We start from the raw sequence: 14,146 nt of genomic DNA, 5'->3' as shown, positions 1-14,146 counted from the left end.
ATTTTTGCTCAAAAACTTGCATTCAAAACATTCAAACTAGACAGGACACATGTAAGATTAACCAAATTTATCAGGGAATGTCAAACTAGACAGCTCAAGAAGCACAATACCAAGTGCATAGACATAAATCTTGTCATTTACTTTGCCATACATGAAGTACTCAGGAACCATGTAACTGCATAAATGAGTGTTTAAAGAATTTAGAAACTGGAACTATTTAAAAGCAAATTCTCTCTGCAGCATGTGTGAAAGTACAAACCCAAATATTTGATGAAGTTGACGTCCATTTTGCAAGTCCAAAGTCAGAGAGCTATATTCAAAATGTTTATTACTTACACAAAGAAAAGAAAAACATTATCATACACAATTTTAACATAAGTAAAAAAATATAGCGATAAAGAAAGCAACCCAAACTCTCTAAGAATATAATTTAACAGGGGAATGCGTGTATAAAATTAGAGTCGATGTAGGAGTAGACGCAAGTACATGAAATTAATATATTAAACTAGAAAATAAGAATTTGACATTATAGAACTAAGAATTTGGCATGAAGGAACTAACCACAAAGTATCAAAACTGAGCTTAGCTGGAAGATTACCGAGACTGTCCCAACACAGGCTTTATTAGAACTGCTAATTATAGAACTCACTTACTTTCAAATCAAGTAGTAGCTCTGAGATTTCTGGGACTGTTAGACATGTAAAAGGTCATATGAAATAACTTTTCCCCACCTATTTCTGATGATCGAGTGTAATACCTGTATGACACCGAGCATGTTTAATGGTTGATCACCACCCAAAGGAAAACCATTCTCTTTAACACTTGCCCGTAACAATTATTTTTGTTTCGGGTAGGGTTGAGATTTCTTACTCAGCATTCAAAGTTGTCCATTCCATCATCCAGGTTACACTACTCTCTCTTCTCCTTATCTTAACCGTGAGGAGGGTGCTTGCAGAAGACACTCCCGGACGTTCTAGTAAGTTACTTTGGGTAATAATCTTGTAATAAAGATAAGTAATTAATTACCTATCTTTTTCGTGAGACATATATTCATATATTATAAGAAAGTTACCATTAGGTCTGACTCATTAATTACCAATAAATTGCTATTATTCTACTTAACTATTCATTAATTGTTATTATTGTCAAGATTAATTATCATTTAATCATTGTTCTGGACCGACCGGTCATTATAGCTTGATACACTGAAACTTTGAAGTTGAGTCTCTATTGAATTTGTCCAGAAAAATTGTTACATGATAGATTCAAATAACTCAGAAAACACAGGGTGGCCATGGTTTTTGGAATTTCGCCAAAAAACTTATTATTAGAGAGATAAAGAGATTCCAGATTTTTCATTCCTCCAATTGTCTTAGGTATTTTTCAAGTCCAATGATTATAAGATAAATTCAATGTTTGAACTTGAATTAGCCTAAATAATTCCGAAGGAATCTCTCCATATATCTTGTTAGTTGAAAGGTCAATGGTATGTCTGTCCAAGTCAAGTTTACATTCATAAACTTGAACTTTTTCATACAAATCAATGTTATCATCTTCAGCTTCACCAAAGAGAAATGGTGAATAATTATCTGCAATCCTTTTTGTTGTGTTATACGTAATCTGAGGAATTGATCCTGAAATCTTATTATGGGCAAGATCCAAGTGAATCAAATTAGAGAGAAGGAATAGTTGAGGTGGAATACTCCCCTCAAATTTATTAGATCTTACTATCACCACTTCTACGGATCTAGATATGTTGTTTGGTATAGTTCCAAAAAAATCATTGTTTTCGAGGTTTATAACTCTTAAATACATCGACCATGAGAGTTTCTCAAGAACTTCATCAAATAAATTATTGTTCCACAAGCTGATAAAAAACAAATGTTTCAAGTTCTTCCAAGCATGTGGAATCGATCCTGTGAAAGAGTTATGAGATAAATCTACATATTCGACCTTTGGTGATAAATATGGGAGTCTTCTTATGGAATTATTTTGGTTTAACTTTATGATGTCAGAATTTAGCCTGACGTTCGATATGTCTCCACTAATTGAGTTGTTGGATATATCAATCTCCATATCAATACTAGCTATGAAGCCCCAAAACTTTTCTTCTTCTGTAAATGAAATTTTTGAGCTTGACAAGGATAAAACTGAAAGTGACTTTTGTGTATATATCCATGATGGAAATTGAGGACCTTGATTTGTATCATCCAAATAAAGACTTTTAAGTTGAAATAGAGGAATCCATTCAGGATTGAAATGAAATGTAAACTTTATGTTTCTCAAGTCCAACTCTTTTAAGTTTTGGAGTCTAGGAAAAACCATCTCAGATATTGTACTAGAAAAGGAATTATAGCCAATATTTAGGGAAACCAAATATGTGAGATTTCCCAAAGTTGGAGGAAAGGAACGAGAAAACATGTTTCTCGATAGATCAATGTATTCCAAATTTTGGTAGTTAAACAAACTTGAAGGTATTTCATCGTATAAACTAATGAATGCAAGAGAAAGATGAGAGAGATCACGACTGAGATTAAACAACCAATTTGGCAATTCAGAGTTAAAATGGTTGAAAGAAAGATCAAGAGTGACAAGTGAAGTAAAATTCACATGCTTTAAAGATGGATTTATGTTGGTTAATTGACAATTGCACAAGTGTAGGTTTGATAATGAAGGAGGCATATCCAAAAGCCAGTTTGTTGCTTCATGAATATCAATGTAACTAAGGTCAAGATATTTAACAAAATGAAGTTGAGAATGCCATTGAAGATCAAAATTCCCAGATAAAGAAATTTGACTAAGGGTAAGATGAGAGATGCCACTACTACAATTAAATAATCACCTTAATGATTTTGAGGTGAAATAGTTGCTTGAAAGATCAAGAGTTACATGTGAATTAAAATTCACATGTTTGAGAGACGAAGTGATGTTTAGTCCACAATACCTCAATCGTAACTCGAACAAAGAAGGGAGCATATGCAACAACTAAAGCCCATTGATAGTCTCAAAATAAATTTTTCATTGATTCCATGATAATAATCACAAGAAAGGCAAAGCCTGTATATATAAGGATGAAGAAAATCATCCATCTATAACAAACTAGACATGTGTAATAACAAACTTTGCAAAACTGTTCAAGGAGGAAAAAATATGCAAAACTGTTCAAGAAGGAAAAAGACAAAAAAAAACATAACAAATTGTAATAAAATGATTAATTATTTGGTAATACCCCCTCAAGTGGGACTATGAACATCGAATAGTCCAAGCTCGGATATGCATTGTTGAAAACTTTGGGATGAAGAGCCTTAATAAACATATAAGTCAATTAAGCAGGTGAAGAAATGGGCAACAAATGAAGAAGACCACTTTGACTTTTCTCGCAGATGACATGACAGTCAATCTATATGTTTTGTTCGTTCATGAAAAGTTGGATTTTGAGCCAGGTATAAAGCGGACTAATTATCACAAAAAACTGAAGTAGGAGTAGTGGGAGGAACTTGCAAATCAATGAGCAAGAAATGGAGCTATGCAGTTCACAACTCAAAGCTGCAAGAGCCTTATATTCAGCTTTAGAGGAAGAACGAGATACAATTGTTTGCTTCTTAGTTTTCCAAAAAATTAAGGAAGAGCCAATAAAGACGCAATACTAGTAACATTTTCGAGTTTCAATACAACTACCCAATCAGAATCAGCAAAATTGGAAGACATTAGAGATAAGTTGGCAAGAAAGTGAAGACCTTTAGTAGGAGAACCTTTGATGTAGCGAAGAACTCTCATGGCAACACTATGACGAGTATCCATTGGTTAAGAAACATATTGACTCATATGTTGAGTAACAAAAGTTGAGTCTGGTCTAGTGGTTGTAAGGTACATCAACTAATCAACTAATCTACGATAAGGTTGTGGATCAGATAATGGATTGCTTGAAGAGCTATTGAATTTGGTAGAAGGCTCCATTGGAGTGGGTATAAAGAAGAAATGAACAAATTTGTATGATAGGTTTTTGGCTACTAGAACTCCCGAAAGAGCTTTGATACCATCTTAGAATAAATGTTTCATTGATTCCATGATAATCATTATAGGAAAGGCAAAGCCTATATATGTAAGGATGAAGAAAATCATCCATCTATAACAAACTAGACATGTGTAATAACAAACTGTGCAAAACTGTTCAGGAAGAAAAAGACAAAATACATAACAAATTATAATAAACATGATTAATTATTTGGTAATAGGTAGCATAACGAAGATTTGTAGAACCAAGGTCGAGATATCTGAACGAAGGAAGTTGTAAAGCCAATGAAGACTATCCATGGAAATATCATTATAGTATAAGTCAATGTAATGAAGGTTAGAGCCAAAAATGGTATCATTATGAATTGGTGGAATGCTAGTAACCTTAAAGGAGTTATCGCTCACATCCTAATGATATAGAAATTGAAGTTCTAACAAAGATAACTTGATTTCACCTTGTAGAGATTGTTGGGAAAGGTCAAGTTTTGTTACTCTGCTTGTTGTATTGTCATAGTGAACTCCTTTCCATTCACAACAATCTTGTTGAGTGGACCATGTGACGAGGTTGTTGGATGGATCAATAAGATCCTCTTTAAATATTTGCAACGTTTTTTAGTTCTTCTCATTGCATGAGATTATTGCATAGAATGTTTTGAAATGTAAAAGTATAAAAGAGGGAAAGGAAAATAAGTGAAAATTGTGATAGAAAGGTCATCTTGATTGGTAGAAGAGGAAAAACATTAATAGATGAATGATGATTGTCGTCGCTTTACTCGATGAAAATGTATATTTATAAAGATGATCTTCATGAATTCCTTAAAGAAAGAATGGAAGAGAGTGTGGCACACATGATTCAATAGAGTGTGACACCCGTAATGAAAGGAATGCTTGGATGATATTAAGTTGTTTATTATTCAACAGAATTTGAAACTAATTGAAATGACACACATAATCAAGCGATAAAAAAAATAGAACATGATAAAAACACACAATGTCAAGAATTATAGGTAAAATAGAATTGTTTATTAAAATAAAATTTTGTAGAGGAGAAATGATTCTAACCAAAAGTTTACATTTGACTTAGCACAAATATTTTCAAGTATCGATCTCCTTTAAACTATTAAAATATATTTTTATTAGTTATGTTCAAAAGCATTTTATGTTAAATAATTATTTTTGTAACTTAAATATAATAAAAATATTTTAAAATAAAATTTTCAAAATTTTATATAAAAATTTAATATTTTTTTATCATAAATTTGTTACTTCTATTAAATATCATAATGATAGCATTTATTTAATGATAATATAACAGAATTAAAATATTATTTTTTAATATATATTATAAATACATTATATTAATGAATTTAATAATTTTTTAAACAATAAAATATTATTAATGATCGCTATTTTAGTTTATTTTAAATAATTAAAAAAAATAAACACTGAATTTATAGTATATTCAATCATTGATTTTTTTTATATCATTTAATTAACTTTTAATTTACTTTTAGTTTTCTTTTTTAAATTAAAAACCATAAATAAAAATAATTAATTTAATTAACTAAAAACTTTAAAATGTCTATACTTATTAAGAATAAATTAAATAATTAAATCAATTACAAATATTATAATATTTGTACTTATTAAAGAAAAGATAAATACTTAAATTAATTATATTTTAAATTAAAAATTAAATAATTTTAAAAAACTAAATAATCGTTATTTAAAATACATTTTTATAAGAAAATTAAATAATATAATATTATTTATATTAATTGAAGAATTAAGCATACTAAAGTATCTATATTTGTTATAGTAGAAATTATATAAATAAATTATCTAGAAATATTCAAATCATTGTATATATTGAAGAGAAAAAATATATATTTAAATTAATATGAAATATCAAATTGTCTACATTTCAAAATTGTAATTCAGACTCAAACATTTTAAAAAATTAAAATATTTAACAGTGAATCAAAATAAATTTTAAAAGAAACAATTGAAATATCATGTGTAAGGAAGTATTCTCACCAGTAAAATTAAAACAAAAAGGTAGAAAATTTCCGTAAGCGATTAAAGTTTTCTTTCCGAATAGGCTTTATGGAATATATATATATATATAATTTAATTTGAAAACAAATATAATTTTTAAAATTAATTTCCGGATGAGAAACATATATAACTCTAATAGTTTAAAACAATAAGTTCAAAGTTTTTTATCCAAAGCTAGGATTTCGAGTTAGAAATTTCAAATAAATTTCATAATATGTTAAATTCTCTTGCATTTCTTGTTTTAGTTTAACAATATATTTTTATAATCTGATGTGTTTTACGAAAAAAATATAACTTAGAAAGAAACAAATTTATAATTTAAATTTAGAATGAAACTTAATTTTTTAAAATAATTTAGAAATTAACATATTAAATATATTTCATTACTACATTTTAAAAAATACATATTTTAAAAAATAAGGTCAAATAAAATTGACAGAAGCAATTAATTTTTCTTTTCTCAAAGTTATATTTGTGCTTTTTTTTTTCATTTTTTTAAAAGACCAAATTTAAAGAAATTTTCTAATTTAAAATTCTTTGTCAAAGAGTTATCGTTTCGAATGAGAAGTTTCAAAATAAATTTCACAATTTAAAAATGTCTTTTATTTCTTCTTTAAAGAATTCATCACCACCACATTTATAAATATACATTTTGGTGGAACAAATTTTAGTGTAGTCAGACAAAGGAAAAGGAAGTGGGAGAAAGGGACAGAGAGAAACGAGAAGATACTTTGTTTGTGTTGTGAGATAAGAGAAATGACTTTAACAGTGTTGTCATATATAATACTATTTATCGGTCTGTATTTACTATCGGTTAATCGTTTAATACATACACAAAGTAATCTTAATGAGTTAATCTTTGACTTGGTCAATGGTCTTAGGAAATAGCTGTGTCATTAACGGTTGCTGATTGGGATGATGAAGAAGAAGAAGGTGGAAGAAGAAATTGATACTGTTTTTCTTTTTTCTTTTTAATTTAATTAAACTAAAATAAAATCAACCTCATATTTTATTTTTTAATTAATATATTTTATTATTATGTTTTCTTAATTTTTGACTCTTGTTTCCAAAATTACGTGAACGTTTATTTTAGATCTTTTGAAACAAAATTTAAAGAAACTTTTCTTCGATCAATTTTTAAAACCCTTTTAAATTATTACTTTTTAAACCAAAATTTAATTTTTACCCTTTTTAGTTAATATTTATTTTTGGATCTCTTGGAAATAATTTCTTATTTATCCAACATTTTGACATATTTACATTTATATATTATAGATAATAAATACTAGGATTAAATATGTTTTTAATCCCTAAACTATTGACCGTTTCTGGTTTTCGTCCCTCCTCTTCCAAAGTAAGGTACACTTTAGTCCTCAATCTTTAAAAAACGTTTGTTTTAGTCGAAAAAACAAACGTTTTGAGAGGACTAAAAACAAAATTTTGAGGACTAAAACGAACGTTTTTCTAAAGAATGAGGACCAAATTGTACCTTACTTTGGAAGAGGGACGAAAACCAGAAACGGTCAATAGTTTAAGACTAAAAACATATTTAACCCTAAAAACTATTTGAGTGAATATTATTACATCCGTGTATACCACTTATTCTTATATGTTTTTCCTTTTGTCAGTTTCCCATGTCACGTGGCACTCTCTGTTTAAAGATTTCTCTTTTTTAAAGGGGATTTTATTTACAATTAGTTTTAAGTTAAGAATAATTTATAAATGGACAAAAATTTATGTTTAAATATTTTTACACTAAAGATGAGCAGTATATGATATCTAAGTATATTTCTATTTGATTCAATCGTATAAATATTTGTATAAAGTCACTTTACCTTCGTCACGTATTATAATATTATGGAAAGCAGATCCAATCATGCAGCCAAGCCATACATTTTTTTGATTATTAATTTCATGTGACTCCTTTTTCGCAGTTTTCACATTATATGTCACCATTCACAGTTCCGGATTATGCTTCATTTTCTGCAGTGACAAACATCATCCGAGAGCATCCATGAACACGACAGGTACGGTACAAATAAAGAATGCTTCTCTGTTAACTTAGCTATGAATATTTTATCTTTTACATGTTGCTCGTTCTATAAGCCTTTGAATCTGAGGCTCAGTGTAATAATTGCTGCCATTCTCTATTTAGCCTTAATGATCAGTGAGCACCACATATTTTCTGTGCTAGAGATTTTGTTCTTGATCATTGAAGGGTTAATATCGCACATCTGAGTTACGTGCAAAGAAGACAGTTTTTATGGAAACCGAGTTTTACATATCCTGTTGAATTAGTTTTAGTACGGAGTATGGATCTGGATGGAATGGCTAAAATCTCCTTGTTGTTGGTGGGGCTTTGGCTAACTGGGCAGGTTTGTTGAGTGTAGATCAAATGAAGTACAAGGACCCTAACCTTTCAATAGATGCTCGGGTTGAGGATCTTCTTAGCAGGATGACTCTCGAGGAGAAAATTGGTCAAATGTTGCAGGTTGAGAGGAAGCATACATCTGCTGATTTGGTCAACAAGTATTTTATTGGTAACCACTTTACCTTTTCTTGGTTTTTTGTTTCCCATTTTTGTGGTATATTCACTCAATTTTTTTGGTGTTTTGAGTAGGTAGTGTAATGAGTGAGGGAGGGAGTATCCCGGCTCCACAGGCATCTGCTGAAACTTGGGTTGACATGGTGAATGAATTTCAGAAGGGTGCTTTGTCAACCCGGCTTGGAATTCCAGTGTTTTATGGTGTTGATGCTGTTCATGGCCACAACACTGTTTACAATGCAACTATTTTTCCTCACAATATTGGTCTTGGAGCTACCAGGTATATTGATACCAGACATAATTATTCTATTCTTATTTTATTGTTATAAGAGATCATTGTAGATATTTGATTTTGCTTGTTAGGGACCCTGAACTAGTTAAGAGAATTGGAGCTGCAACTGCCCTTGAAGTTAGAGCAACAGGAGTTCAATATGCATATGCACCTTGTATAGCAGTAAGTGATTACAATCAATTTTTTATGCTCTAAGATCTTTTAGCACAGGCTTATACTCTCTGTAGGTTTGTAGAGATCCAAGATGGGGTCGGTGTTATGAAAGCTACAGTGAAGATACTGAACTAGTTCAAGCTATGACCGAAATCATACCAGGATTGCAAGGGGACATCCCTCATAATTTACCAAAGGGTGTCCCTTTCATCTCTGGAAAGTAAGAATTTTAAGAACAAAATAACTTAATTTTTATATGATTGCTCCAATATCAGTTAGTTGTGAACCTTAGTAGTTTATATTGCTGGACAGAGAAAAGGTCATAGGCAGTGCTAAACACTATGTGGGTGACGGTGGAACAATCGATGGAATTAATGAGCACAACACTGTTATAGATAGAGATGGATTGATGAAAATTCACATGCCACCTTACTTGACCTCAATCGATAAAGGTGTGGCAAGCATAATGGTCTCTTACTCCAGTTGGAATGGTGTAAAAATGCATGCTCACCATGATCTTATTACTGCCTTCCTCAAGAATACTCTCCATTTCAAGGTAAAACGATTTGTCTGTCGAATTAACATTAGTTGAAACCTGTTTATCATATCATATGTGCATATTTTTTATATAACCCTTTGCCTTTTCTTGGATTATGTCAGGGCTTTGTCATTTCAGATTTTGAGGGTATTGATAGGATCACAACTCCACATCGTGCAAACATCAATTATTCAATCGAAGCAGGAGTTTCTGCTGGCATTGACATGGTTGTTTATTTAGGACAAAAGTACATCATATAACATAACCGGTCTGTATGGTACCAATGAGAACACGTTTAATATAGTTTCACACTATGCTTGGTTTTGCAGTTCATGTTTCCAAAGCTTTACACAGAATTCATAGATGGTCTATCCATGTTGGTGAAAAATGAGCGCATTCCCATGAGTCGAATTGATGATGCGGTGAGAAGAATTTTGTGGGTTAAGTTCATGATGGGTCTTTTTGAGAACCCTTATGCTGATTACAGTATGACCAAATATTTGGGAATCCAGGTTACCTATTTTTGTTTTCCTCAAGCACTTCCTTTTACATCCCCAAGTTCACAATATAGGAACACGTTGTAAATGTTAAGTGTTTACCAAAATTCTCAACAGGAGCACAGAAATTTGGCTAGAGAAGCGGTGAGAAAATCAATGGTCCTTCTGAAAAATGGTCAATCTGTTGATAAGCCTTTATTGCCTCTTCCTAAAAAGGCACCAAAAATACTTGTTGCTGGAATCCATGCAGATAATCTAGGATATCAGTGTGGTGGCTGGACTATAGAATGGCAAGGGGTCAGTGGGAACAATCTTCTCAAAGGTTAAGATATATGTATTTTGTTTGTTCTTTTCTACTTATATCATCACTATCAATTATATAATGCAACTCTTGTTTCTTATTATTCTTGTCAACCTTTGTATGACCAGGGACCACAATTCTCAATGCTGTGAAAAACACTGTTGATCCTGAAACCACAGTGATCTACAAGGAGAACCCTGATGCAGAATTTGTTAAATCCAACGAATTTTCCTATGCCATTGTTGTGGTAGGAGAGCCTCCTTATGCTGAAACGCATGGTGACAACATGAACTTGACAATCCCAGACCCTGGTCCTGAGATGATAAGAAACGTGTGTGGAGTAACAAAATGTGTGGTTATTGTAATTTCTGGTCGTCCTTTGGTGATTGAACCATATGTTGATATGATAGATGCACTTGTTGCTGCATGGCTTCCTGGTAGCGAAGGCCAAGGTGTGGCTGATGTTCTATTTGGTGACTATGCTTTCACAGGAAAACTTCCAAGAACATGGTTCAAATCTGTTGATCAACTGCCAATGAATGTTGGAGATCCTCACTATGATCCCCTCTTCCCATTTGGGTTTGGCCTTTCTACCCAAACTACTGAGGCCTTGTTCTCTGAGTAGTTCTCATTTTCATTTGTATGTATACTTTTTATCTGCATCATTTTCAAATGTTGTACACATTTTGTTTGGTTTTCTTTTCCCTTAAGCTGACATTCCAAATGATCCCAGTATTATGTTCTAACCTCGCACATTATTGGTTACACTTCTCTCACTAAACTATTTAAATATAAAAACTACCCGAAAAAAAGCACACTAACTGCATAATCAAATGTAGTAGACAGACAAGCATGAAGGTGCATTCCATACCTTTCATGAGAAATAACCATGATCATCTGTACCAGTTAAAAGCTATTTATGTCCGTGAATGGAAGAATAAGCAAAAGGACTCCATATATCAGCATGAATTAAATCAAAAGCATTAGAAGAAAGATTGTCACAACGAGGAAAAGAAGCCTGTATTATTTAACTAAGTGGCATACATCACACACCCTATATATACATTTGTTAGTTATCTCTTCTTAGATATTGATTATGTGATATTTCTTTTAGGAGTTGTATATATACTATAAAATGAGATGTTATAAAGAAAATTATTAACAAAAAAAGTTAAATATAAGATAATATGCATAGCAATTCAAATGATATTTTTTTCAAGTGAATGTGTTCCGTTTATAGATTGTAACACCACTTAGCACTTACCCAAGTGTAAGAATAACAAATTCTTGATCTTTTTTTCTTGGAAAGTGAGAGAAATCATGTCAAGACTATTGGGTGTCCATGCAACAACCCAAGTATACTGGCAAGTATATTAAGTAGTTTGTAGTATAACAAGTGTCGTATCCATAGAGATTTGACAGAAAACACAATGTTTTAACCATCTTGATCATTGATGGAAAATATAAATGATTATAATGTGTAGAAAACAAATTTGTTTCGTTAAAATAGTGTGAAATATGTTGGAAAACAGTTTGGATTATGTTAAGACCTCGGCAAGTGTACCGAATCGTTCAAGTAATATAAAATGATAAGATAAAGTATCGTTTTCCAAGAGACTCGTGTAACACTAGTTAATTGCACGATTAACAACTCATTTAGATTAATGAATATACAAATAAGTGCAACAAATTAATTGACAAGGAAATAAAAGTGGTCTTTGGCATCCGGAGACACGCTTAAGAGCAAAAAAGACTAGAATTGGTACAAAATGGCAATGTTAAGGTTAGTTTTCACCAATTCACACTTGTGCATACACAATTTCATCTGCTCTCATTCAAATTACTAAAGTCAATCCACAAAAACACTCTAGCCCTAATTCCTTAGGTGAAAGAGCCTAACTTTCACCTATTAACTATCAATCTCTTGATTAATTAACAAGCAAAACCCGCATTAAGAACTAGGATCTAAGACAATAAGTGAAGCATCTCCCATCTCTAGAATCAATGAACCACTAAGACTCTTGTTTCTATTCTAGATCACACAAGATACATTCCCACACCCATGAATCAAAGATCAAGCCATGAACATCTCTATAACATGCAAGCTTTAAGATTAGAAACAAGAATACTAGCAATTGATAGACAAGGCATATATATATATATATATATATATATATATATATATATATATATATATATATATATATATATATTTGAATCATTCAACAAATACACAAGAGTTCATAGGCTACGAGTAATCCCAACAAGATGGGTTTGACTCTCCATGTCTATGGAGAGCCTTTAAGCTTACAAAATGGCCATGGAAGAAGAATAAGAAACCAAAGAGGAAGAAGAGAGTGTTCCCACAAACCCTAACAGCCTTCCAAGCTCTCCTCTGAGTGAATCGCGCCTCTAAAGAACCAAAGACTCAAAACCCCTTCGCATTTTAGGTTTATATAGAACAAATATGCCACATCAACGCCGTTAGCGCTCAACGCCCCTAGAGGGGGTGCCCAAGCGAAATTGCGAGGTGCATGGCACTCAGCACCCTTGGAGAGGGCGCCTAGGCAAGAAATTCTGACAGTATCATAGCGCTCAGTGCCCCTACTAAAGGGTCCTCAGCACGAGCACACCAGAAATCAGCTTTTGTGCAAGTGGCGCTCAAGGCCCCTGACCCAGGGCCCTCAGCCTGACTAGGTGGCGCTCAGGGCCCTGACCTAGGGGCCCTCAGCCTGACTTTTCTGAACTACATTTTTTTCGTTTTTTCTTCAGATCTGCTTGTTTCTTGTGGCTGGTTCAGCTCTATACATTGTTGGAGATTCTTCCAAACACATTATTAGCTACAAAATAAAGGGATTATAGATGAAATTACATCAAAGTAGCCCTAAACAAAATTATTCATAAAATTAAGATAAAAGAGAGGATTAAGCAAGTTATAAGCTAGAAAAGAGTTGATTTTTGCTACTAAATTGATGCTTAAATAATGGTAAGAATTAACATTATCAAACTCCCTCAAACTTACAACTTTGTTTGTCCTCAAGCAAAGGTACTTTTCCTAGCAAACAATTCAATTACAATGGTCTAGCAACCCAAGTACAGTTTCAATCAAATAAACAAAATCAATCATGCTTGCTCAACTTGGGAATTACATTCAAGAGATAATATGGTTTCAACAAGCTAAACTTCAATCATGGTGCTCACATTTGAAAATCACGAGATAGATGCAAATGATAGATCAATAGACATGACAAGATGTTTTCATGCATGGAACCAATCCCCACCAAAGAAAGTGTTTCACTCAAGCATAATGATGTATAAGGATGTGTGTCTAACTCTCAACTATCACAGTGTTACACAAATCAACTTTACCCTTCGTTTCAACAATATCAAACACATTCACAAGCAAGTTATCATTACAAGGACTTTTTAAGGCTTGTAATGTGCCTAGGCTAAGAAAAAAATTTGGTTTTTCTGGACAAAGCACCTTGAGCTAAGAGAGAAAACAATTTACTTCAAGATATAACATTAGTCTCTCTTTTTGCTTCATAATTGGATAAACCATTTCTCAACTTATATCCCAACTTTTGTTCATTGAATGCATTTTTATTTTTCTTCTTCTTTCTTCTTTCTTCTTTCTTCTTTGTTCTTTTTCTTTCTTTTTGACCCATATTGTTATTTTTCTCAATGCTCCCTTATGATAAGAACTCCCCCAAACTTAAACCATTCTCCTCATCTTAACATATATGTT

The 14,146-nt window shown here is 31.9% G+C and overlaps 1 protein-coding gene and 1 pseudogene across 2 annotated transcripts; one reads left to right on the top strand and one right to left on the bottom strand.

Annotated features, from left to right (window-relative positions):
* Positions 1 to 57: 57 nt before the first annotated feature.
* Positions 58 to 4,729, bottom strand: LOC148197870 (receptor-like protein EIX2; annotated as a pseudogene).
* A 3,213-nt stretch (positions 4,730 to 7,942) lies between these two features.
* On the top strand, positions 7,943 to 11,163 carry LOC124834839 (uncharacterized). Of its 2 annotated transcripts, none has more exons than XM_047309639.2 (10): positions 7,943 to 8,099; positions 8,463 to 8,612; positions 8,693 to 8,897; positions 8,981 to 9,071; positions 9,137 to 9,282; positions 9,375 to 9,618; positions 9,723 to 9,827; positions 9,930 to 10,112; positions 10,215 to 10,419; positions 10,527 to 11,163. In XM_047309639.2, exons 1-10 carry the CDS (start codon positions 8,087 to 8,089, stop codon positions 11,021 to 11,023), a joined length of 1,839 nt encoding a protein of 612 aa, XP_047165595.1. In that variant the 5' UTR covers positions 7,943 to 8,086; the 3' UTR covers positions 11,024 to 11,163. The 2 variants fall into 2 exon arrangements, with proteins under 2 accessions (XP_047165595.1, XP_047165594.1); XM_047309638.2 differs by having other exon boundaries at positions 7,945 to 8,099; positions 8,448 to 8,612.
* Positions 11,164 to 14,146: the final 2,983 nt, after the last annotated feature.

This window comes from Vigna umbellata, chromosome 5, assembly GCF_029865625.1.
Source record: "Vigna umbellata cultivar VRB3 chromosome 5, Vumbellata_1.0, whole genome shotgun sequence".
Classification (NCBI taxonomy): domain Eukaryota; kingdom Viridiplantae; phylum Streptophyta; class Magnoliopsida; order Fabales; family Fabaceae; genus Vigna; species Vigna umbellata.
This window is presented reverse-complemented; position numbering and strand designations above follow the sequence as displayed.

Coding starts and splice junctions, on each gene's coding strand:
- LOC124834839 (XM_047309638.2), top strand. Junction 9,072..9,136: donor CATATGCACCTTGTATAGCA/GTAAGTGATTAC, acceptor TACTCTCTGTAG/GTTTGTAGAGATCCAAGATG. Junction 9,619..9,722: donor AGAATACTCTCCATTTCAAG/GTAAAACGATTT, acceptor GGATTATGTCAG/GGCTTTGTCATTTCAGATTT.